Source organism: Lates calcarifer, unplaced genomic scaffold (assembly GCF_001640805.2).
Source record: "Lates calcarifer isolate ASB-BC8 unplaced genomic scaffold, TLL_Latcal_v3 _unitig_479_quiver_1795, whole genome shotgun sequence".
In the NCBI taxonomy this organism is placed as follows: domain Eukaryota; kingdom Metazoa; phylum Chordata; class Actinopteri; family Centropomidae; genus Lates; species Lates calcarifer.
In genome coordinates this window covers 939-25,405 of record NW_026117111.1, presented here as the reverse complement: position 1 = coordinate 25,405, position 24,467 = coordinate 939, and the positions used below count along the sequence as shown (strand labels likewise).

At 41.6% G+C, this 24,467-nt stretch overlaps 1 protein-coding gene across 1 annotated transcript; it reads left to right on the top strand.

The window, feature by feature from the left end:
- Positions 1–1,278: 1,278 nt before the first annotated feature.
- Positions 1,279–24,107, top strand: LOC108902297 (eyes absent homolog 1-like; the record flags this gene model as incomplete). Its single annotated transcript, XM_018704097.2, is given in 11 exon segments — positions 1,279–2,225; positions 12,400–12,527; positions 13,202–13,267; positions 14,675–14,752; positions 16,786–16,852; positions 17,190–17,335; positions 18,226–18,348; positions 22,474–22,556; positions 23,100–23,217; positions 23,220–23,285; positions 23,965–24,107. Coding segments are annotated over 10 exon segments (1,014 nt in total), but the record flags the coding sequence as incomplete, so codon positions are not given.
- Between the last annotated feature and the right edge of the window lie 360 nt (positions 24,108–24,467).

Genomic DNA, 24,467 nt, shown 5'->3' with positions numbered 1-24,467 from the left:
TAGAAAAGATTATTTTATTGTTCTAATTTATGCCTCTAATGAGGTTTTCTTTTATTGAATATGTCTTAGTGCCTCTTAAACTGAAATATTTTATATCTATGTGAATATTTTTCATCAGGAGTTAACAAAAAATTAAACTATCTACATAAGATTGTTTAACCTGCCTGGCATTTAATACTGTCTAACATGAAAATAGTAAAGTAATCATCCCCAGTAAAGCTGCCAGGTTGATTGGAGCCTTGATTCAAAACATACCATACAGCACTACATGCAGCAGAGTACGAGGAAAATCTGAGTTTAGTCGTTGAGACATAAACAACTCTGGATAATGATACTGTGCAATTTGAAAATAACTCACTTGCAAAATTACATCTCGAGCTAATTTTATACAGCTGCTTATTGAAATAGAGAGCAACAGAGTAAATGCAGTAACTCAATTGGCATGTGTACCCCCGTCACTATTAGAAATAGTTACTTAAGAGTCCCCAAGCATCTATTAGTCAATTAAGTTATCAAAAACCTGTTGAATGCGCAATATACTTCATGCTCTGATATTGAAATGTAAGCCTGTGCATTTACCTGTGGGTAGATGGTTTGGAAAAGGAGGTAGCACTTGCATTTCCAGCACGTCCCCATCATTACTGCAGTGTATTTAAATCAGGAACACTGCAGCTCTGATCTATTTCTGTCAGCTCCTTGTTGACTACTGCTATACAGAGGTTGGTTGGTGTTGACCTGCTTTCAGTATGGGTTGTGAACTTTACAGCTGATCAAGTAGAAACTGGCTAATTTATCAGTTCCTTTTCTTTAAAAAAAAAAACCAAACAGGTTTGATTGTGCTCTTTTAGTGACACACATGACAAATTTGTATTTCTTATCATCACCCACTGAAAAGGAAGTAACAGAGACATACAAGCAGTGCGTACAGAGGCCAGCCACTAACACAGTATACTATTCTTTAGCCGTGGGTGTTCTTTTTCTCTCAGCACCTCTTTACTATAGTAAATGTATGGTTTCCTCTTCCTTGAAAATCATTTTTCAGTATTACAGTTGGTATTTAACCCTCAGTTTTATTATGTGAAATTTAAACAATTTTTAAATGGTCCATTGCCCTTGCAGCAATTCATTACGCAGAATTGATATTCTTGAAAAAAAAAAAGGCATGACATGTTAAAGCAAGAGTTGTACAAGCCTCATCACCAGCTTAAATAAATCACCAGTTTGAGCTCATCAGTAGCAGCACGGCCTTGTGTGTAGCAGCTTCGCGCAGTTGAAATAATAACCTGGAGCAGACAGAAGGCAGTCATTACCTTGCACACAGACGCGGCGTCTATGTGTTGACGGAGGACTTCCACTAGACTGCTGTGTGGAGACGGATAGAGCTGAGACACTCGGCCGCTGCTAAACCTCCGGCTCCCCATCACCTAAAGCTAATGACCCGCACCCTTGTTTACCCTCTCAAGTCCCTCTGTGACAGAGAGAAATCCAGCAGCGACCTAAGACTCGCAAGAGAGAGCAAAAAAAAGTGGTTTGTGGTGAAAAAAAGGAGCATAACAAAAACAAGAGAGAAAGGGGGGGAGAAGAAAAGCGTGGGCCCTCGGGGTGTGTGAGCAGAGCCTGGTGTTCCAGTGGACAGGCAGGCCGGGGGAGAGATCTGGCATTTCATTGTCTTAGTCTCCACTGATATGATCTGGAGAGGGCTCTATTGCTTAAAGCTGTGAGTGAATGACATATGGGGAGCTGGTGTGAGGCACAACTCCCGCGTGCCTCCTCCAGCCCCAAAGTCTTCCTGTGAGAGAGCACGGAGCAACTTTTCTGCTTTTTCAAACAGCAGCAGCCTCCCTCTCCCTCCCCTCATTCACTGCCTTCTTCCCTCCCTCCCTCCCTCTCCGGCCGCTCTCTCACTCTCTCTCTTTTTTTCCCTCTTCCTCAGACACTCACTAGTCACTGCCTGAAGCAGTAATCGGACAACTCTCTTTCTCACCAGGACTGGGTCTCCTGAGATACCGCGCGGGGCTCCATGGGTTCCAACACCTAAAATGAAAAAGAAAAAGTAGTCTTGTAGTGTACATTCACTGTGCTACAGATTCTACCAACGCCTGAAGAACTGTTTTCAGAAAGTTTGCTGTCCGTTGCTGCTGGACTGAACGATCTGTTTGTAGAAGATTTTTTTAAAAAGAAGACGTAAGAAGGGATAAACACACAGGGATTCAACCATAATTGTAGTGAGTATAATTTAAATTTCTATGTTATGTGTGATCTGTTGGTTGTCTTGTCTTAATTTATCTAAATTGTGAGTATGTCAGTGTGTTTGTGTGTGTGAGTATGTGTGTGTAAATATTTCATTTCATAGATTTGCATCTACAATTAATTCAAGATATAATTCCAAATTACAGCTGTAATGCCAACAAAGCAGTTGGAGTAACAGATTATTTTCTTGACTAATATTGTCATCAATTGTTAGGGATTGAAAACAGTACTACATCTTTATTTTTGCAAGAAATGTAATACTGTAGAGCTACACACAAATTTATAATAAAGGAAATAATATCAACAAAAACAGGAAGGGTTTAATCCTCACATGGCAGTTTTAAGTCATTGATGGTGATAGATAAATAGCTGAAAAAACAATTGCTCTGGGTGAATGTTTGGTTTTAATTTAAGTCAAAGTAAATATAACCCACATCCTGATAAAGAAGTAAATTTAAAAATGTAATATGATGTCATTTAAATAACAATCAAGAGCTTTATGTTTGATATTTACTAAAAATTATACAATAAGCTCTATTTTTATAATGCAAGCAGTTCATAAATTTACAGTACAGTTTGCCTACAAAATATTCATTTGTAATTGCAAAAAAAATCCTACTATTTGGAATTTGCATTTTTAAAATAATGACCTCAGAATTTCTCCCACTTGTAATTAAAAATACATTTTTAAACTGCCGAAAAGTCATCTTGATTAGCATTGAAAATAATATCATCAGTGCAAAAAATTTATGGGATCCTCTTCTGTTCGGCCCAGTTTACATTTTTGATCAAGCAAAGGAAAACATGCTGGTCCCTGCAGGAGTCTCCCCTCGACTGGCAGAACAAACAAAACCAAACACAGTTAAAGCAGTTGACATCCAATGCCATCTGCTGAGGCCAGGAATGCCGCGAGGAGACCTGAGAGGCTCTCGAGCGTCTCTGACCAAGACAACAGGCCTCGGCTCCCCGGCCGTGCTGCGTCTCTGCTCGCCAGTGTTTCACGTGTAGTGAAGATGACTCAGCTGCTGTAATCACTAGCCTCTCTAATTGAAGGATGTTCTGGGTTTAATGTTGTGTGCATGATCACAGGCTTACATCACAAGTCAGGGAATTATTGTGTGGTGTGTGTGTGTTTGAAGGGCACTTCATCTCTCTGAAATTGTGATATTTTCCCTCTGTCCTTTTTCATCTTCTAGTTCCTGTCATTTTCAAAACGCCTGCCCTGTTCGGTGTTTGGAAAGGTGTGTGTTAGTAGATGAAAAGAGAGGAAATAGAGAGGTTAGGAGGATAGGCTTGTGAGCCAGACTGCTTGCAGAGTGGCCTCCGCTCCGTGTAGACAAACATGACAGTGTGTGTGACCGCCTGCTGCAACCATTCACTCACACAATAACCTTATTTATCCAATTAACAGATAATGAGCAGGCTGATTTGGGGCTGTTTACACTGTGTATTTGCTTTACACAGGGAGAGATCAGGGTCTCTCTGCCTGGCTGCGGAGCTTCATGCATGTGTAGCAGCAGTGTGTACAAGACAAGAGTGATCGGCAGTGACGGTGGCATTGTTTGCCCAAGGCCTGATGCCTTCCGTATGGATGTCTAGCCGGCCAAACCCCTCTCTTCTCTCAGAGAGGAGATTGAAAACGGTGAAAGACATAGAGGGCTAATTGATCCTGCCTCACTCGGCTATTAGTGAGGAATACGGGGAGAGAGGGGGAGAAAGAGCGCGAGAGAAAGAAGAAGGAAATAGGGGACCTCCTATTAAGTAGCCCATACTGGGCAATTAAGGGTTGTTTACTAAATACTGTGGGGTGTTATTTTGTTAACACACCACTGCTTGGTTCTGGAATATGGGGCTGAAAGAGCAGGAAATGAGCTTTAAAGATTTTTGTTGATTGTCATTACAGGCCCTCAATCACTAATACCCACTTGTGTGTTTGTTTGTAAATGGCAAAATGTTTACGTAGTGCAGGATAATAAGGAAATTGCTCAGTTATTAGTCTAAACAGCAATTGTTTTCAAATAGACTGCATTGTATTGCAAATGTGCCTGTAGTACAGCGTCCCTCTACACAGATCATATACATTTTTACTTTTTAAAATGCATCTATTTTACTTCCTTCTGCAGTGTTAATATAAACTAAGCAATTTTAGAATTTGCTTTGCTCCCTGTCCTACAGCGATAATAGCTTCATTCATGTAACAGATCACTGTCTCAGATTTGAGAGAATTAGAATAACAAGTATTAAAGTGATCTCGTCGTTAAGATTTCTCACTGGACTCTCTTTCATCTTTGTGCTGTAAAGCCTCTATCATTCTGTGGTGGTCACGGTGGTAGGCAGGTTGTGATAAAACGTGCACCTTAAATCTTGTTTGATGGCCCCTCAAAGGCGAGCTGGCCTTCTGGAAATAATTTTGGAGGTTGAAGAGCACAGTATTAACAGATTTAATGTAGCTATTGAGTGAATTGCCGGAGCACCGTGTCAGATTGAACCAAATGAGAGAGACAAATTGCACATCAACACACAACGCATCTGTTAATAATTATGCTTTTTAATTATGGACAAGTACAAAATTTTAAATTGCGTGTGAAGCACTGGGTGCTTTTATAATTTGTCGCCGTCAGTCTCATTTGTTTGCTGCGCTTAAAAGTGTTGAATATCCCACAACAGTATATCAGTACAAATAAATATGCAGTACATGGGGTATAAAAAATCAAAAGCAATGTTTTATGTTTTTATTTAAAGTTATTGTAAGTGTTTTAGCACTAAAGTGACAATAAATTTAAGCAAACATATAATTTTTCCCTCAGAAGCCAGTGTTCAGAAAAGTGCTGCCATTGTTCAGAGTTACACCAGCATGTAATTTCACATCTTTTTTTTTTTTTTTCAAATGTAGAGCAGTCATCTATCTAAAATACTTCACTTTTGGGGTGGGAAACACACCAAGCTGTTTAATCTTGCATTTGTTGGCAACCCTCATTTTTTCAGCCACGTATAGAGACACAAGTGAAGTGTAGCATTTTGTAAACTGTGCCTAATTCCACTCACATCTGTGTCCAATTGTTGTCTGCATCTACATTCTTTGCGAGTGGATTTATTTTTCCTGGGCCACCATGTGGATTCAGCTGACCAGCTTAAGTGGGGATTAGTTGTTTTAAAGTTAGATTTTGATTAAAGCATTGTTTTTCAAAAGTTGTAACTCACAACACATGGCTTACATAGTCTTTAAAATTCAAAGGACTATGGACTTTGCCCTATAAAATTAATATCTGTTAAAGATGATACAGGGAGTGGACAGTGGAAATAAACAACGCATATTCACATTTATTTTTCAGTTAAATCTTCTGTTTGATAATTGTTGTTTAATATGTGAAAATAGTTTCAAAGCAAACATTAAATTTTGCAGTTGATGTAACACCTTCCATATGAACAGGTAACCCTTGCCTGTATAGTGACACAGGTACATGCAGCAAAGGAGAAGAAAATGATTTGTGCCAGGTCAGACAGCCTGCATGCTGAGATGATCTATGCTAAAAGCTTGGCTGCTGTGTTTACCTTTGGAAACGCAGGTCATGAAATAAGGAAAGCGAAACAAAAGGGCCTGCAAACAACCATGAGCGAAGCATGTTGTGGCACTACTTCTTCTTTTTTTCTTTCTCTTGATGACACTTCCAGCGCTTCATCTAGCTGGGCTTTGTTCTCGTTAGCTTCAAAGACCTGGCAGTTCAGGTTGAACTAAGAAGCACATCAAAGATGCCAAATTCAGCCCTTTTTTTTAAACAATGAATATTTAGCATGGCAGAAGAAAGGCTTGTTTTTGCTTTTAAATCCCTGATCCCCCCGCTCCTGCTCTTCTCCTTTCTCCTGTCTTCCTTGCCCCCCCCCTTCTCTCCCTCTTCACCTGGCTGGTTTCACCTGCTGGCAATGGCTGAGACACCAGCGTGGTAATGGCTTCACTGGCCTGCACTGCTGAACAGAGAAACCAACCACCATACACACACACACACACACACACACACACCACATCAACCCACCACAGCACTCTCGCTACAACTTCCCCCAACTCTGTGATCGCTGTTAATGTGCTGTGGCAAAATGTGTTTCTCTTTCGTCTTTATGGCTTTTACCTCTGTGGACTTTCTTTTCCATTGATATTTTTGTATTTTTTACATCCCCTCTGCATATTTCAATTTTGGGAAATTCCAGGAGGAGGCACTGCTGTTATCTGTGGCCTCTAAAGTGAGAATGAGATATAATGGTGATTTTTGCAAAGATGGCTGTACCATAAGCAGTGGGAGAGAAGGCAAATTGTAAAGCTGGAATGGTATTCATGAAGGCTTTGCCTTGGTGTGAAGAGCAAAGCCTGCTGAAAAAAAGAAGGAAAAAAAAGACTTAAGACCATGCATGTAGCTCAGGTTACCCTGGCTCATGTAAACAGTCAGCCATTAAAAAATCATGCCAGGATTTTTGAAAAAAGACTTTATATGTCTTTTTCCTTTCTCCTGACCAGTCGAATACCTTTGACCCTTTTTGGACCCTGTATTCCCATGGTGGGCTTGAGTCAGGTCTAATATAGTGTTATAGTCGTGCAAGTATATTGCTCTGCTTGATGTTTGGAGAGAGACGAGCAGAGCGGGAGTGGACAGCAAAATGTAACTGTCAGCTAAAGGAGAGTAATAGAGGCATTCGTAGCGTCATAGGAAACATATGTGGCTCCATATGCTCTCCGTGTTCTTGTTTCCAGTCTCCTTCATTGTCTGAGATGCACCACTGATCTGGGGGCCTCTAAAGTGCCCTGCATGTGTGTGTGTGTGTGTATGCGTTTGCACCACTGATGTGGGGGCCTCTGAAGTGCCCTGTGCATGAGTGTGTGTACACATGCAGACATACAGGCATGAGTTATGTGTCTCTGTGTGCTAAAGAAAAAGACATAAGTATGAATTTTTCGTGTTGCCACAGAGAAAGTAAAGATTTATATAATGTCTGTGTGAGATTGTGTATTACTCTCTTTTGGCTTTTCTGTCCATTGTGAATAGACTGTGAAGTAGGAAGTTGTGTATTTCTTTGCTGTGCCATGGCCCCAGGCTGGGGCAGGCCCACGGAAAAGCAGCCCTGACGGTCATTAGGACCTGTCAGTATGCTGGGATGGGGAGTGCTGATAAATTTCAGATAGTGTCAATTGCAGATGAAAGATCTGCTGAAGATGCTAGGGGTGTCACGCTTGACTTGTCTCTCCTCAACAAGTCCCATCTCCCTTCCAGCAGCAGACTACCTCAAGCAGGAAAGCGGGCAGGCTCTCCCACCCTCTGCCGCCCCTCAGCCCCCTGCTATCCCCAACCCCTCACCCCTCTGCCTACCTTCACCCCCACAACCCCCCACCCCCACCCCCACCCCACCCTTCCTGCTTACCTTGGCTAAGCAGCTTTGCATGTTGATTGGGGGAGGGCTAATCCAGTTTGCAGCTGTCGTAGACCAATGATGAATCACCTTTCCGTCATTTGGCCGTGCTCCCCTTGCTCAGGGAGGAGGGAGGAGGGAGGACCTGGAGGAGGAAACAACAGTGGAGCAGGGCTGCGGCTCGGAGAGAGACAATGTGCGCCTCTGTTCCCCCCGCTAGCCCTCTCTTCCCATTCTGCTCCAGAATAACAATAATGTTTTCTCAGACAAGCCTTTTTGTGTCATGGATGGCTCTGGACTGTGACATCGAGCTGCAATAACAAGGAGTGACATTGTTTCTGCCGGGGGCAGGTGGAGGCAGGATAAAGAAAGAGAGTGTGGTTTGAGAGGACTCAAAGCCATCTAGGTCCAGGTAAGAGCGCAGTTGAGCCAGTGCCAGCAGCATCAGAGACATGTAGCTCTGTGCGTGGCATCGCACTCTGCTAAACAACTGTCAACTTCTCTCAGTCTACTGTGTTGTCTGATTGGAGATAGTGAAGGCTTTTTAGGCGTCAGCTAATGAGAAAAAAGTTTGGGCAAGGAGGAGAAAACAGGATTAAGTCGTGAGTGTGAGATGTAGAAATGAGGTTAGTTTATTCTGGATGGTCCTTAAGTGCTTATATTTGCACCTCTGTGTTGTTGTATGCTTGGAGGGTGTGATATTTTTAGGGGAGAAGTAAATTAATATACCTTTGGGAAAGGGATAATGCAGCTTCCATTATTAGAGTATGTGTGAAGAGGATTGAATTGACCTTTTGCATTATTGTTTTTTTTAAATATATATAACATACTTTGCTACTTACTATCTTTGTCTTTTTTGTTTGCAATTTAATGCTGAAAAATATATATTTTCCATTAATAATTAAATTGCACTTGAACCGCAAGAAAGGACTGTATTTGCCAAACTATGCTGCAAAGTATCATAATATCATAACATTATAATATAATCTTAAATACAGTAAATGCATATCATAATTTAATCTTTTTATCTCATAATTCTGGTTTCTTTTGTGCCATCTGATAGCACTCAGACTACTTACAGTTACTTGAGCATTTATCTTTGTGGCCTTGTGTAAAAGGCCAATGTTTATCGATAGCAGAGATACCCAGAACCCTGGAATATAATTGGAAATGGCAGTATAATGTACAAAACATTTTGTCCTAATTTCATTAACTCACTGCTGCAATGGGAACGGTGGCAGAGACAAATGGGGGTCTAGAGTTTGTGGCTGTACTTTTCAAATCACTCGTGCCTTCTTCCTACTCCATTGTCTACATTCGATCAAATCCTTTGAGCGCACAAATGAGAAGATAGAATAATGTTTTCAGTGGCGTGGTCTTTTGTATAAACACAGAAACAATTAAAGCTGCGAGCAGCGTTGAACGGGCCCTCGCACCCGGCGCCCGTCGGGGGAGCGGCGACCGCGGGACCCCGGCAACCGCGGGGTCAACGCAGGTCGCAGGGCACACGCTGGCGTAACAGTTCACACTTCCGAGATGTAAAAATTTAAAATAAAAGCTTTTATGCTAATTATTTTCTGTGATAATATTTTTCAGAGCTCATCATCTGTGACAGCTCATGGCTCTCCTGACTGTAACCTCTCTGTGGCAGCTTCTCACAGACTCAATCAACTCCTCTTCCCCTCCCCCCTCAAACACAAACACAAACACACACACACACACAGATACCCCCTCCCAAAAGGAGATAAAACTCAGTTTTAACTTGAGTTTACAAGCTTTGAGCTTTGAGCAAAAGCATTTTTTTGCAAGTTCTGTTATTGGGTGCATATATAAATCATTTATGCTTAAACAAGGGTTATAATGAAGTTATTTGAACAGTGAATATCTCATCTGCCTAAAGTCAGGGCGAAGCCACTAACCAGCTGTAGGGATGGGTATCATTAGGATTTTATCTTTATCCATACAGACTCCTATCAGTCCAGCTCAGACTGTTACTGGTTTAAGAGAGTGAAGTTTATAGCAATTTGCCAAATTTGGAGATTAGTGACAAACTAACCAGTTAGACTACATACAGACAAGCTTTCATTTTAGCTGTTAGTAACAGTTTGCCATGAGCTTAACCAGCGTGCTGTGCTTCGTGTTAAACATGTCATGAGACTGTGGACAACGCTGAAAATATTACTTTACTAACTACTGGCCGAACAGGCGCTTTTACAAAGAAAAGGTAAAGGCCAGCAGCTTTTACTTTTCAATGCACTTGTCGTCAACTTGAGTGGCTTATATTCAGCTGGTTCACCTCGACGCCGGTGGACCTAGTGCACTTTTCCTGTCGCCGTACACTGAGTAACACGAAAAAAATCAGCTGACCCCTTGTGAAATTTCCTAACTGATCAAAACCAAACTGTAAAGACAGCATCAATCCACGCTCAGCTTTGGTCAAGGGGAGACATATGGTAAGATTACATGAATTCATGTAATCTTCTTTGAGGCTACAATTTCAGACTTAACTTAGTCATTCACTAGTGTCTTGGCAGCGTTTATGGGGTTTTTAGACAGGTCTCTCACTGGTTTTCTTTCCAGGGTCATTGAAATCTTTGGCTTCCTACCTCTGCCAGGCTTGTTCTGCACAGTGTGGCTCTCCTTGAATTTCTCGGTGACGCTTCTCATTTGAGTTCTTGACGCTTGGAAATGCTGTGATAACTTTGTATATCCTTCTCCTGCTTCCTGAGCATCGACAATTCTTTTCTTCAAGTCTACAGTGATTTCCTTAGTTTTTGGCATGATGCTTTCTCAAGTGACAGCTCAAATCTTAACTGAAGTTTTTATCCCGCGTGTAAAGCAGCTCTTGGCTCTCCTGACTGTAACCTCTCTGTGGCAGCTTCTCACAGACTCAATCAACTCCTCTTCCCCTCCCCCCTCAAACACAAACACACACACACACACACACACACACACACACACACACACACACACACACAGAGACCCCCCTCCAAAAACCCATCAAAGAGTAATACAATGGCTCCATCTATAGGATAAAGTAGAGAGTCGCAACAGGAAGTTACCCCAAAATCTGAGGTTTCAAACAGGAAGTTGGGTTTCTGAACTTTGACGGGCCAGAACAGGCACATGCTTCGACCAAAACTCACAATTTTCGGAGGACGTCTTCCAAAAATCGTCAAGGAGGGGCTGACAACATTTGAAGTGAATCTGGTCACCCGTCTAGAAACTGGACATCACACTATAAAATATGTCATTTCCTGCTATAAATAGGTGGCGCTACAACAATTGTATGAATATTGACATATGGATGTGTGCAGATAGGTACCATTAACAATCCTGTAAAGTTTGATGCAGTTTGGACAAAGTATGGCCGAAATATAGCAAATTTAAAGCAACTTCCTGTTTTGTGGCGAGTGATCGAACTTTGAGGGGCCATAACTTCCACGCCCTTCAATGAAAAGTCCGAAACTTTTGCAATTTAACTTCGTCTATGTCTTAAGAACAAATTATCAAATTTTGAAGTCAATCGGATAATGCGTCTAGGACTAGTTCGCGTTCAAGCGACCCCTGGAAATGGCCAAAAACACACAATTTTTTCACCTTCCGGTCAAAATAAAAATACTTTCTGTTGGGTTTAGGATATGGCTCCAAGAGACTTTTTGGTGCGTCATGGGATGTTACATATGTGTGCAGATTTTCAGATTTTTAGGCGCAACGGGCTTGAGGGGCTGTTCCGTTTAAAAATGTAGGTGGCGCTACCGAGGCCATTTTGCCACACCCATGCTCAAGACCCCTAAATTATTAAATTTTTCGCCGTGCCTGACGCATCTGCAAATTTTCAGGAGTTTTGACGCATGTTAAGGCCCTCAAAAAGGCGATCAAAGAGGCGGAAAAAGAAGAAAAAAAATAATAATAATAATAATAATAATAAACCGACCGAAAACAAGAGGGTCCTTGCAACTCGTTGCATGGCCCCGTTGGGCCCACGCAACTCGTTGCTCGGGCCCTAATTAAGGAGCTTGCCAGAGCAAACACATGCCTCATGAGCTTCTCATCTGCCCATCACTGAGGCATGGGCTCTTATAATCAAGCAGAGTGCTGCACTTTTAACAGGCACATTAACCATTGCCTCAAACCAGCAAACATCTGTTAACAGTCTTCGATGCCACACAAAATGATATACACTTAAGGCCATTTCTGCTTCAAGATACACCAGAGTAAATTGGTGGTAAACACTTTGTGTTCACATCATGTAAAACAGTAACTTGTTGTGAGATTGCTGTAATAAGACAGATCAAAAACTATCTTGTCAAAAATGTTTACTATTCATTTCATAGTTTGGGATCCCACAGGTTTTTTTTGTGCATTCGTGAGTGTGTGTCACATGCCATGTAAACAATTTTTCATTTTCACAAGTACATTTTTTTCTGTATCATTTGGCATCAGGTAAAATTTTAAAAATTGAACTGAAGATATCACAAAGATAGCATTTGTAAAATTGCATTGAATTTTATATTTTGAATGCAGCTGTAATAGAATATTTTTACCCCGCAACTCCTCTGTGACACTTGAGGTGTTTTTTACTCTGTAATATCATCACCATTTTATTCATCTAAATCTTGACTGCTGTATTATAAGCAGTGTATCGTGCACAGCGTTGCGTATCAGAGCTGTGTGCTTCCCTGAAACCAGAGCGATGTGTGTAATTTGATTTGGTGTGTGCATGTGTGTGTGTATGTGTGTGTGTCTCGTCAGGTCTATGGAAATGCAGGATCTAGCCAGTCCTCACAGCCGAGTAAGTGGAAGCAGTGAATCTCCTAATGGTCCCAACCTCGACAACTCGCACATCAATAACAATTCCATGACACCCAATGGCACTGAAGGTATGTGTGTGGTGCTGTTACGCTTTAGTTGTTCTCTGTGTTTTGTGTACTACTATAAATATAAAAAAAGCTGAGAATGGTGATAGAAACTAAGTTGAAACATTCAATGTAAAACTGATTTTTTAATAAAGTCAGTAAAGCTGTGATACAGTGTTGTTGCATCAAAATTTTAAGCGATTTTTTTTAGAGTGAATTACTAATACTTTTTTGCTTTAATACAGTAAAACAATGGAGAGAGTGCACTTAGTATTTGATCGGAGTGTAGATTATTTAAGTTTACAGACAATTTGCTGCCCCAGCATTTTTAGCTTAAACATTTCAGTGCCTCTGTTAGTTGTTTTTCCAGTGACTATTAGCTGTTTATTTAAGCAACCATGTAATTATTCAAAGCCTACAGCATGGAAATGATGGCGTTTTGCATGAGGTTTGTACTGTACATAGTTATTTACTCAGGTGATTCACCTGTGCTTTAAATCTGAGCCTTTGTTTAGTGAAGCAGTCGTGCCCATGTCACAAACCAACAAGTTATTAAAAACATCCCCCACTGTCACGTAATCTCCAGGTTAGTCTGTGCTCCCAGCTCAGGGTTCATTTATTTGTATATTTATGACACAGGGCCCGTAGACGTGGTGCAGACTGTCATGTGTCCCTCTGCCATTCTTTCTTTCCCATAGGTGATAACATCACAATGCTTACCACTGCAGACTGGTTGTTAGGTTCTAACTCACAGTCCGCTGCAGGTTTGTCTACTCTTGGTGACACAATGAAAGGACAATACTTGGTGTTTTCCCCAACTCTACTTAGAGCAAGAATGAAAGGAGGTCTTTGTAGTTCACATTTTTGAACCACCTACCTCTCTCATGAAGAAATTTTAAATTTTTTTCCTAAAGTCCTAAAAATACACTATTTATCAGCTGCAAAATTCTAAAGTCGCCTCAACTATTGTGCCTTTCATTCAGAAACTCTTTGGTATTTGCTGTAATTGTTGTGGTATTCTGTTCCAAGCATGGTTTGACACGACTGGATTTTGAGTCCATTGTTAATGAATGTTCAGATTGTGAACTTGCATACTGTGCATTTTGTTTTCATTTGAGCGTTCCATGCTGTCTCCTGAATACAGTGGTTATTGTGTGCTCTGTGAACCTGAGTGTGTGCTAGTTTATGCATGCACCTTACCGCTATTTTTTCATCAGCGTGTTGTTCAAAAGAATTGCCCCCCCTCGTCAACATATGTTTCTGCACTGAACGAGCATAGCGGAAACATGTAAAACATGACAGCAAATGGCTTCTTCTTCCATGAGGGATTCCACTGAGCATGACTCCCTTGCCCACATTGTCAGTTTGTTTTGCCAAAAAAAGAAAAAAAGGAAGAAAAAAAAAACCCTCCAGCCCGCCTGAAGTGAAATGGATTGATTTCAAAGATTCCTGAGCTGTCAGATAGCTGTGAAATCGTCTTTGCAGATCTATCGCTGAGCTGTATAATGGAGTCAAGGTCAAACAGCGTTCGCTACACTCTTGAAAAGATTTTATACGCCATACATTTCTTTGACATTTCAATTGTACTTGGATTTTTTATCATCGACTCTTAACATCTACAGTTACAATTTTTTATTTCATGCTGCATTAAAGTGCTAGTATGCCCGTAATTCATCAGTAAATAAAAAGATAGTGTAAAACCAGTAGTTTTTTTGATTAGAATGCACTGTCAAATTAAGCTCTAGTTTGCAAAATAGTTAAAATGCATCTTTATAGTAAATAACTAAGCTTAAATGGGAAAATGTCTCCAGGCTGACAGATAAGGATCAGTGATAAAGTGTAGTCTCTTGAACCATCAGATAAAGAAAGATAATAAAAAAAGGAAATATATAGAAGCCATTGGAACTAATACAAATGTAATATATAATATTATGCATATAAATTTATTGTTGAAAAGTTGTCCGACTACGTCCTTCCACTGGTGCATTTTTCTTTTTATTTGAGACAGAGTAAGTTTTTGATTTGTTTTCAAAACTTAATTTTGTGGATGTGAAAATCCAAAAGACTGATATAGTTAAACATTAATCTGATCTTTTTATATATTTCTTTTCCTTTTTTTTCCAGACATTGATTTGGTGCATTTGGTGACACTGTGGCTTCTTTGTTTGCAGTTAAAACCGAGCCAATGAGCAGCAGCGAAATCGCCTCCTCGGTAGCAGACACCTCTCTAGACAGCTTCTCAGGATCAGGTGAGTGGGGAGGACTGCTTTTTGTGTGCATATATGTGTGTGTGTGTGTGTGTTGCTTCTCTCTCTCACACACATACACACACACACACACACACACACACACCCACACCCACACACATACAGCTGCAGAACTGATTAGTGAGAGATGAGCCTAGAGATGGGTGACTGATAAGCCGGGCCTCAGGAAGTGTCCCTGCAGCGAAAACGCCAGTATAGTGTGTGTGTGTCTGTGTGTGTGTTTAAGAACAAGAGACTCTACCTTACCTTTGTCAGCACATATATATGCTGTGCTTGCTTGCACGTGTGTGTGTGTTAATGCTGCTGGTTCCCATGCCAGTGAGGACTGAATTATGACCTGTAATGCACTGAGCCTGTCTGTCCAGTGGAGTGACATGGCGTCCCAGTGGCCCTCGCTCTCCACGGGCTGTTACCCTATCACCCTGTCAGAGCCAGGGTTTTCACACCCTCCTCTCAGCACGGGAACATCAGACAGATACACACACACACACACACACACACATAAACACACACACTGGCACTGCCATTAAATAAAACTGTGCCCTCTGAGTATAATGAGCATTGTAAGAATTGTAAAAGAAATAATCACTAATGTGATAATTTTTTTGCTTATTTCTTTTTTCCACCCTGAGTGATATCTATGTCAACCTGCAGCTCTATGTTAGGTTTTCTATAAACCTTTATTAATAGCATTGCAACCAACTGTGCATGGTATTATCTTGCTGCTAATTTTCCTGTTTTTTCTTAACTGTTTAACTAAGTACTTGATACTTTAACACTAGAAGTGCATAAATCACTGGTATGACTTTTGTCTGTGACAGTATTAATGAAATTTAGTAATCTTATACCCCACATCCTCCACGGGGAAACCCAAAGCTCTGCTCAGAAGAGCAGGTTTTGTCCAGTGGCAGGTGCTGCTGATGTGGGAAAAGTGTTCAATATTAATAACGTGTGTGAGGGGTTACAGCGTACAGTTACATACAGTTAGCGCTCCCCCGCAACCAAATCCCATATTTTACATGTCATGCCCAATTAGACAGATGTTTCAGAACTGTGCCATGCAGTTAAATGCAAGAACTGATTGTTGCCTGTCTGAATTGTTCTGGTTTATAATTAAATGTGAATTTTCTTGATAAAATCTAGATGTCTTATCAAACATAAAACATTCACATTTAGGCTTATGTTGGTTATGTTTTATGGCACATTTAGACATTATTTGAATTAAATTGTGCGCAGTCTTTCAAAAGGATTCATTAAATGAAAATCCATAATAGTACTTTTTAGATACAAGCGTCAGGTTGGTTGCTGAGGTCTTGCAGGCTGGATCTCTTTTGTTTAGATTTTATTTATTTGACTATTTTCCAAAATTCTTACTTCAAATTTTGGAACTGAGCCTGCAGATAACACTGATATAAATTTACATTTTCTTATTAATAAGACTTAATTTGAGATTTTACTTTTATTACCAAAAAAATTATGTTTGAAAATGCCCTTTGTGTTTGTTACATGACCTTTACTGCTATGCTATGATTCAAAGCAAGTGTACTACTGTGAGTTATTTGTGGCTGAACTTTCACAAGTCAACAGCACCATGGAACCACACAGTCGTACATTTAATGAAGGAATGATTATGCAGTAGCACTCATTACCTGCAATCAGTGATGTCACTTTCAATGTGGTTGTGGCTTGAGAAGCCCAAGGCAACTAAAGCCACAGGCCTGAGACTGATTCAGACCATCCTGTGTGTGTTTACACCGGCGGTCGTCATAGCAGCCCAGAAGTATCTCAGAGATACGTGGGTCAGCAGGAAAACCTGATGTTCTTACCTGATTATTTTACTTCATTATTGCTCTCTGGTTTTTCAACCTTAAATAAGGTTACCGAAATAAATAGAGTAATGCAATGTAATTACTGTTTCCTTGGATTCCAGAAGTTCTGTTGGCAAAAGATAATATTTACCTTATTTCTTAATGTTTAAATATGTGCTTGCCTCTTTTCTTTTTAACTCTCCTCAGCTATTGGAACCAGTGGCTTCAGCCCAAGACAAACTCACCAGTTCTCTCCACAGATTTATCCTTCCAAGTAAGGCTTCTTTTATTTTTCTTTAAAAAATAAGCAGCATCCAACTTCATTTGGATCTTTAATTAGATCCTTCTGCTAGATCAGGGGTTCTCAAGTGGCTTTGTTTGCCGGGATGTCTGCAGCTTGTGCGCTCTGAAATCTGTTGTAATTATTATCTTTAAGAAATTTCCTTTGCCATTTATTGTTCTTTCACCATGTATATGAGCTGCGTGATAATATCTGTCTTACAGCTTGGCTCAGTGTTAAGAATGAAGTAGCACAATGACAAGGAATTTGTCAGTTAGAAGAGTTTGTGTTTCCTTTCTCACTTTTGTCTTTTGTTTCTTTTCTCAAATAGCAGAACATATCCACATATTCTTCCTACCCCTTCATCCCAAAATATGGCTGCGTATGGGCAGACGCAGTACACCACAGGAATGCAGCAGGCCGCAGCTTATGCTAGCTACCCCCAGCCTGGCCAGCCGTATGGCATCCCAGCTTATGGTAAGAACCCAAATCATAACCTCCTCTTGTCTTGCTTTAGATGCCTGCTAATAATGTCAGTATGCATGCATACAAAGAGAAATTCACTACTAAATATTTTTCCTTCCTGAAGGTCAGGACCAAGGCCTTGCTCATGACAAACCATGTTCCCATAATTCCTCCACTAAAGCAAGGGCAGGAGAGATGCTGAGTCCTTGTTTAGTGCCTGCATATTCTCCTGCACTGCAATAAAATGGAATTTGCTTGTCAAGCTGTTCAGATAGATCTGAAAGATTAGTGATATAAATCTGAAAACAAAAACTGGTTTCCTCTGGCACTGCAAGAGAAAGCACACGGAGTACATGGCTCACTGTAGGCTTTATTTGTCCAAAGTCTTCGGAGTGTTTTGACCCCAAAAGACTCTCCAATATGTGGAGGAATTTACACTGTTTATTTGAATGGAGCCCTGCAACCTACTGTTGCACAGAAACTGCATCATGACTGATTCAATATAAGCAGTGGACAGTTTGATTCACAAACACAAGCAAAATGTTTAATTACTTGTGCATCTTTGCACAGATGACTTATCTTACATGACAATAATAATAATAATAATTATGATAACACAAAATCAAACAATCATAGTCCAAACATACTTTTTGATTTTACAGTCAGCTCCTTTGCAGCATGACAGCACCCAGTGCATGATAACATTTCTAAACAACTGATGATAGTAAAAATCTTTAATCAGATAATCAGCGTTTGTCCTTTGTGATCAGTGTGTTATGCTAACAGACAGAGGACTGTGTCTCTTTTGCAGTGTCCAGTGTAATTTAAACCTGTGTGTTGACTGTTGTCTGTGCATCAAACCGATCTGGTGTCACTAACTGATTTAGGTCCATTGTGGGCAGGCATAAAGACGGAGGGGGGTCTGAGCCAGTCCCAATCCCCGGGACAGACGGGCTTCCTAAGCTATGGTTCTGGCTTCACCACGCCGCAGACAGGACAGGCCCCTTACAGCTACCAGATGCAGGGTGAGGACATCTTTGTGAATCCTTTATCATTTTTCTGCTCTGTGCATTCTCTCAAGTCAGTCAAAGTGCGACGTGAGATGCATCACTATTTCATAAAACTTGACAGCATGCCCCAGGCTAGCACCATGATTCGTCTACAATGCTACAAAGCAGATTTTGATTCAGCAGGGATCTAAAAATACATAGCTTTGGTGGGAATCTGGTTGCTACTGTGTTTTTTCCTGTTTTGTTTGTGTTTTTTCTTTCACTGAGACCCGCCTCTCTCTGCATATCTATTTTTGTCCTTTGAACCTCATTGTCAAACTACTCATCTACTCTGCCCTTACTTACCTATTACTATGTCTAATTTCATTATGTCTACCATGTGTTCCCTCTGCTAACCCAAAAGTTTATTCTACTCTTTAGAAAAGATTAGAGAGAATAGGTTTCTGTCCCTGATTTAATAGCATTCAGAGCCAGACTGATTCACAACAAGGCCCTCGCCCTCACCCCAGAAGATGGTCGCATCCCAGCAGTCGTTATGTGCAGCCACAACGGCTGCCTGCCTCTCCTCTCCTCTTAAAAGAATCAACGCAGATGGAAAAATGGCAGGCACTTAGGAGGCACCAGCCATGTCCCCACTCCCCAGCCTTTGTTTTTTCTCTCCCTGTGATCATATTTGTATTTGTTTAAGAGCTGAGACCATAGAGATTTATGGCCTTGAGACCGATAAAAATGAGTTGTTGCGCCTGCACTCCCCCTCCTTTGCTCTTTCTATCCAGTCTTTCAGCCAGTTTAAATGCACATCAGGCCTCCTGCCATGTAGCGTTTCTATCATTCTCTTTGTATTGGTTCAGAGAAAACACTCTGTTCCCCGGCAGCACCTGCACCAGGCAAGGACAGTTAGCTAACAGCTAGCGTTGTCTTTGTGTTCCCTCCTGTAATATCTAATGTGTGAGAGTAGAAACATCTCCACATGTTGTTGAAAAGCCTCCAGAGCATCTCACAATAAATAACGCCAGCTCAGCAGCAGATGTGGCGCGGGGAAGCCTCTTTTCCACGCCTCTTAACCAAATACAGGCGGCCGCAGCCAGAGTTTTGCAGCGAGCATCCGAGCGCCTGAAAAAGGAGAGGGCAGAGAGAGAGAGAGAGAGAAAGGCAACAAGAGACAGAGCATGTGCGGCAGAATGCACAAGCTGCTATCCTGCCCTTAGTGGTTTAACTCACGATGACAGTATTATGTGCCCATTCATCTTCTAAGTATTATGCTCTTACTCTGTCTTTCTCTTTCCCTCCGTCTACCTCTGTCTCTCCCTCACTCTCTCCTGCTATCTCTGGCTATCAGATGCCCCACGTAGCGTTAAGTGCGTTAGTAATTGACAGCCATGTTAGATGACAGATTGACCACTATTCTGGCTCTGGGTTCTCTAACTGTGGCTCTGGCCCTCTGCCACACCATCATCATTACTCTCTCTGGCCTATTGATCTGCCTGGGCGAGGTGCCTCAGGCCTGGGTGTCCCAACCAAAGACTCTTTTCTCTACATCTGATACCCCTCCCTCCCCTCCTTGTCAGTGTCCCTGCCACCAGCCTGTGGCCAGCTGTCAAGGCGAAGGACGATTAGATTAATGTTTTTGCTCCTTACTTTCATGTCCGATGCCATGGAGCTTTGTGTGGGGTGCTAAAGTTGTGGCACCAACACATAAAGGGGACAAAGGCGTTTTTTGTGCCCCTCAGTTTTGCGATAACTTGTAGCAGTCTATGTAGTGCATCTCACTGATTGTCAGGAAAAGGCCTAAAAGATCAGTGTGCAAAGAAACTTAGAGATAGTGCTGATGGTTTGAACTGAGCAGATGCTAATTAGGTGAATAATTGGATTCCAGCATTCTGCCCCAGTGGCAGTGCAAGCTGAAGAAGCTGAAGCCTTGGTTGCCTCTTTAAAGGAGAGCCCCATCTGGACTTGATAGCCTATTCCCAAGTGGGGCATACAAACTTCTGCTACAAATATTGTGCACTGATGATAGACATAGCCCATGGCAAGGGGACTGATCAAGCAAAGCAAATGGACTTCCAATTGTGGAGCCAGAAGGCAGGAGGGAAGGAGGAGAGGAGGGAGGGATGATGTCTGGTCTTGAGTGAGTGAACTAACTGGAGCAGGACAGGGGGAGGGAGAGAAAACATGCCCCCCCGGGGGGAACCACAAGACCCTTCTTTCTCCCCCCTTACTATAACCAACACCACCACTCCCAACAGCACGGGCTCATTCTCACTGGGCTAGCAGGGGGTCCCTCGGCTTTTATGTGGCTCCTTGTTCTCCACAGAGCAACCCTCAAACCCTGCCAGTGAGAGCTTTTATGACTGTTTGAACTGTGCATTAGGCTAATTTGTTGTCCTTTGCAGCATTACTCCTCCTCTTTCTCTGGCTTTTTGTTCTGCTGGACTTTCACTTGATGTTGAACTTTCTGTGGAGAACACAAAAGTTTCAAAAATTCCCCTGCAGGCCTTGAAATATCAAACAAAACAACAAAGAGAGAGAACAGTTCTGAGGCCAGGTTGGAAAACATGGAGAAAATCTGCTGGTGTGTCATTGCTGGAAGCAGAGAGTGAGAAACTGCACAAATAATTAATGGATCCTGGTAATCTTGGGAGCTCAGGAAGAATTTGTTCCTCTTTTTTAGCCACAGTGCTTTATACTTAGCTAACTGACCAAGGTTAAACACCACACTACGTCTTCTTTTGTTCGTGCTTTTCTTCCATACGGTACCCTTCATGCCCACCCCACCACCACCATCCCCCTGATCTACCCCCCATTCTGAAAGCTGCTTCACGTTTGTCACGGTGTGGGAGGGCCCTCCTGATGGGGCCAATGACCAGAGGATGAAAGGAACTCACTCCGTTTGTCTCTGGGAACAAAGGTGTAATTACGCCCCCCATTTAGGAACAGTAAATTTATCTCCCCCCTCCGTTTTCACTGAAGTGACGGGATTGCTTTTAGCTATGGGAGGATGACTGTGGTGAAAAGTGAAGAAGCTGTTTAAAGAATGCAGTGGTAGCGCTCATTAACGTCCCTGGTGGGTGTATGGAGTAGCAATATGTTTGTGCATTGACAGAACCAAGCAATAAAGCCCAGGGTCGTATTTGTAAAGGCTGATAGAGCTGCTATGACACAAATATTTTTTTTAATACATTATTTGTAATGAAAACTCAAGTTACTATTCTAGGTAGAGAAAGTCAACAATCCCCAAAATTTTTCTGTCACTCTACACATCAAATCAAGTGCTCCCTAATCACAGTTTAGTTCTCTGACCAATACCAGATATTTTTATGTCTGTAATATACAAATAAAGATGTGAAGATAAAGGGTTTTTTTGTCAAATTAAAATGTTTTCTGCATGCTTCCCCTATCATCCTACTGTCTTTGTACCAGTCTGTGATCCCCTGTAAGCTGCTCTGCCTGCTGTTCTCTGCTCTGACATGACAGTACAGGTGGAAGGCTATTGAAGTGAGAAGTCATGCCCCTGGGGGCCTGCCACTGCTCCTCTCCTCTATAACTCATGCTGTGTATATTATTAAGCCATTAGATGCTATCAACCCCTTTGAATGATTTAATTACCCAGGAGGACCATCCTTTGAGCAAGTGAAAAGAGGAACATACATATTCATTGGATGTCAGCAGCCACCCCTCCAGTGCAACTCACTCTGACCTCAACCCTCCTTCTCGTATGCATCTCTGTTTCTCTGCCCATAGACCCCCCCAGCCCACCAAACCATCCACCATTTCCACCCCCCTCCCTTTCCCAACACCACCCTTTGGTACACACACAACAGTCTCTTGTGTTCCTCACATTGTGCAAGCTTTGGAAGCAGGTTGAGGTCCCCCCCCCCCCAATCATTCATCAGGCCTGATCCAATCACTGATAAGGAAGGAAGAGGAGAAAGATAAGGTCACTGTTGGGAGCTCCCTCAGGCCTTCCTCTGTTCACCACCTCAAATACATGTTTCCCAAAGACTAATCTTTTTTTTTCCCAACAATGTTCCATTTCATCTCTGTCACTGCACTGCTTTGCAGTTTCACAGATTTCATAATGTCTTTTAATATAATATGGTGTATACATAACTCAAAGTTCTATTATTTTTGTTCCCAAAGGTGGTACTTTTACAACAACTTCGGGATTGTATGCAGGAAACAACTCCCTGACAAATTCAACTGGCTTCAACAGCACACAACAGGTATCTGTGCACCTATTCCTCTTAGCTACATACTGATACCAGATCAGAGATAAAGAGCTATCGGTTTCTATAGGTTTGAATTGCAGACTTCTTCCCGGCCTGGAAATCTTTATGAAACATGCACACTCAATGTGTTACATTTCATCCGTGACACATTCAGACATAAATCACTCAGGATGTCAAAAGCTTTGTACGCAGGATTATCTACTGTACCTCCTCCAACACATATGTATTATGCCACAGAGGAAAGGAAGAGAAAAAAAAACAAGACAGATCGTTGTCCAGATGTAGGACAGAACAGACATGTGTTTGCATTTATGTTTTGGAATCTGCACTGTAAAGTAGCAACACTGGTGCAGGGCATATCTCACGTTACTCTGCCAAACCTCCTACTTCTCCTCAACTCTGCTACCTTTTGTCTCTCTGCCTACACCACTCTGTACCTATCTTTTTTTTATCTCTGATTTTTTTCTCCTCTTTCCTTATCTTTATACAAATGTAACACCCCCGCAATTTCCCAACACTGTCTGTCTCTCTCCACAGGACTACCCCAGTTATCCAGCTTTTGGCCAGGGCCAGTATGCTCAGTATTACAACAGCTCGCCCTACACTTCACCTTACATGACAAGTAACAACACCAGCCCTAGCACGCCCTCCACCACCACACCTACACTCTCCAGGAGCCACCCGCTGGCGTCACCAGCCAGGCTCTCACAGACAACTCTGCAGGTAGGAATCAAACTGCAGGCAGCCGAGTTTCCTTGTGTAACCTGAATATCAGGAGTTTGATCCCTGTTAGAGCCATGTTTCTTTTTGAAACCCACTAAACTCCCTCCTCCTTATTGACTTGAAGTTGCACTCAAGCTAAACACCAAAAATCTTTGTTTTTCCGAACTCAGATGCAAAAAGAAGTAGTGTTTTCATCGTATTTAGTGTACTGCAACGTGGCAAGCAAGAAAAAAAATAGACTGAAAGCAGCTGAAGAATTTCCCATAATTTCATGTGACATTAATGCATCATCTGGCACTTGAGCACTGATCGGATCTTGCATTTGAAATTGTCATCAATCAACACCAAATACATCAGGCTTTAACTAAAAATAATTTCATACAGACTCATCCAATTTAAATAAATGACATCTTTGCTTTTTTCTAGTTGACATGTACTCTGTTACCTCTTGTTTATTAAATCAGTATGGAGCACAATAGCTTTTAGTGCATGTTCTGCAACTGATTTATGAAATGTTTGTTACCTGTAGGCTGTGCAATCACTAAATAATGTCCCAGGAAGCTGTCTGTCCTGCATGAAGACAAATTGTCATGCAAACATTTTTGCTAAAAGCAAATAATAGCTCATCTTTGATACGCTCTTTTTATACTCTCCTTCTTCCTTCTTTCCTTCCTTTCAGGAGAGTACAGTACCATCCACAGTCCATCAACCCCCATTAAAGATTCAGATTCGGATCGATTGCGCCGGGCCTCGGATGGAAAGTCACGTGGCCGGGGAAGAAGGAACAACAACCCATCACCGCCCCCCGACTCCGACCTTGAGGTAGGGTGAGCCCGCTACCTTGGCGACAGACAGCCTCGCCCTGTCTGAGGCACATGGACACTAATCCACTTACTATATGGCCGCCACACCAGCTTTAACACTTGATGGGCATTAATACTTAAAGATTTGATTATTCAACTATAAATGCATTATTAATGTATTGTGGAATATATGACATCACTGAACACATATCTTATATAAAGTTCTCATGTATACCTTATAAATAAATAAGTGCATGTGATTAAGTGAGTCATGACTGAAGTGAATAATATATATATATATATATATATATATATATATTATATATATATATATATATGTATTCTTGTCATCAAAGACTGGACACTGGCTGTGACTAAC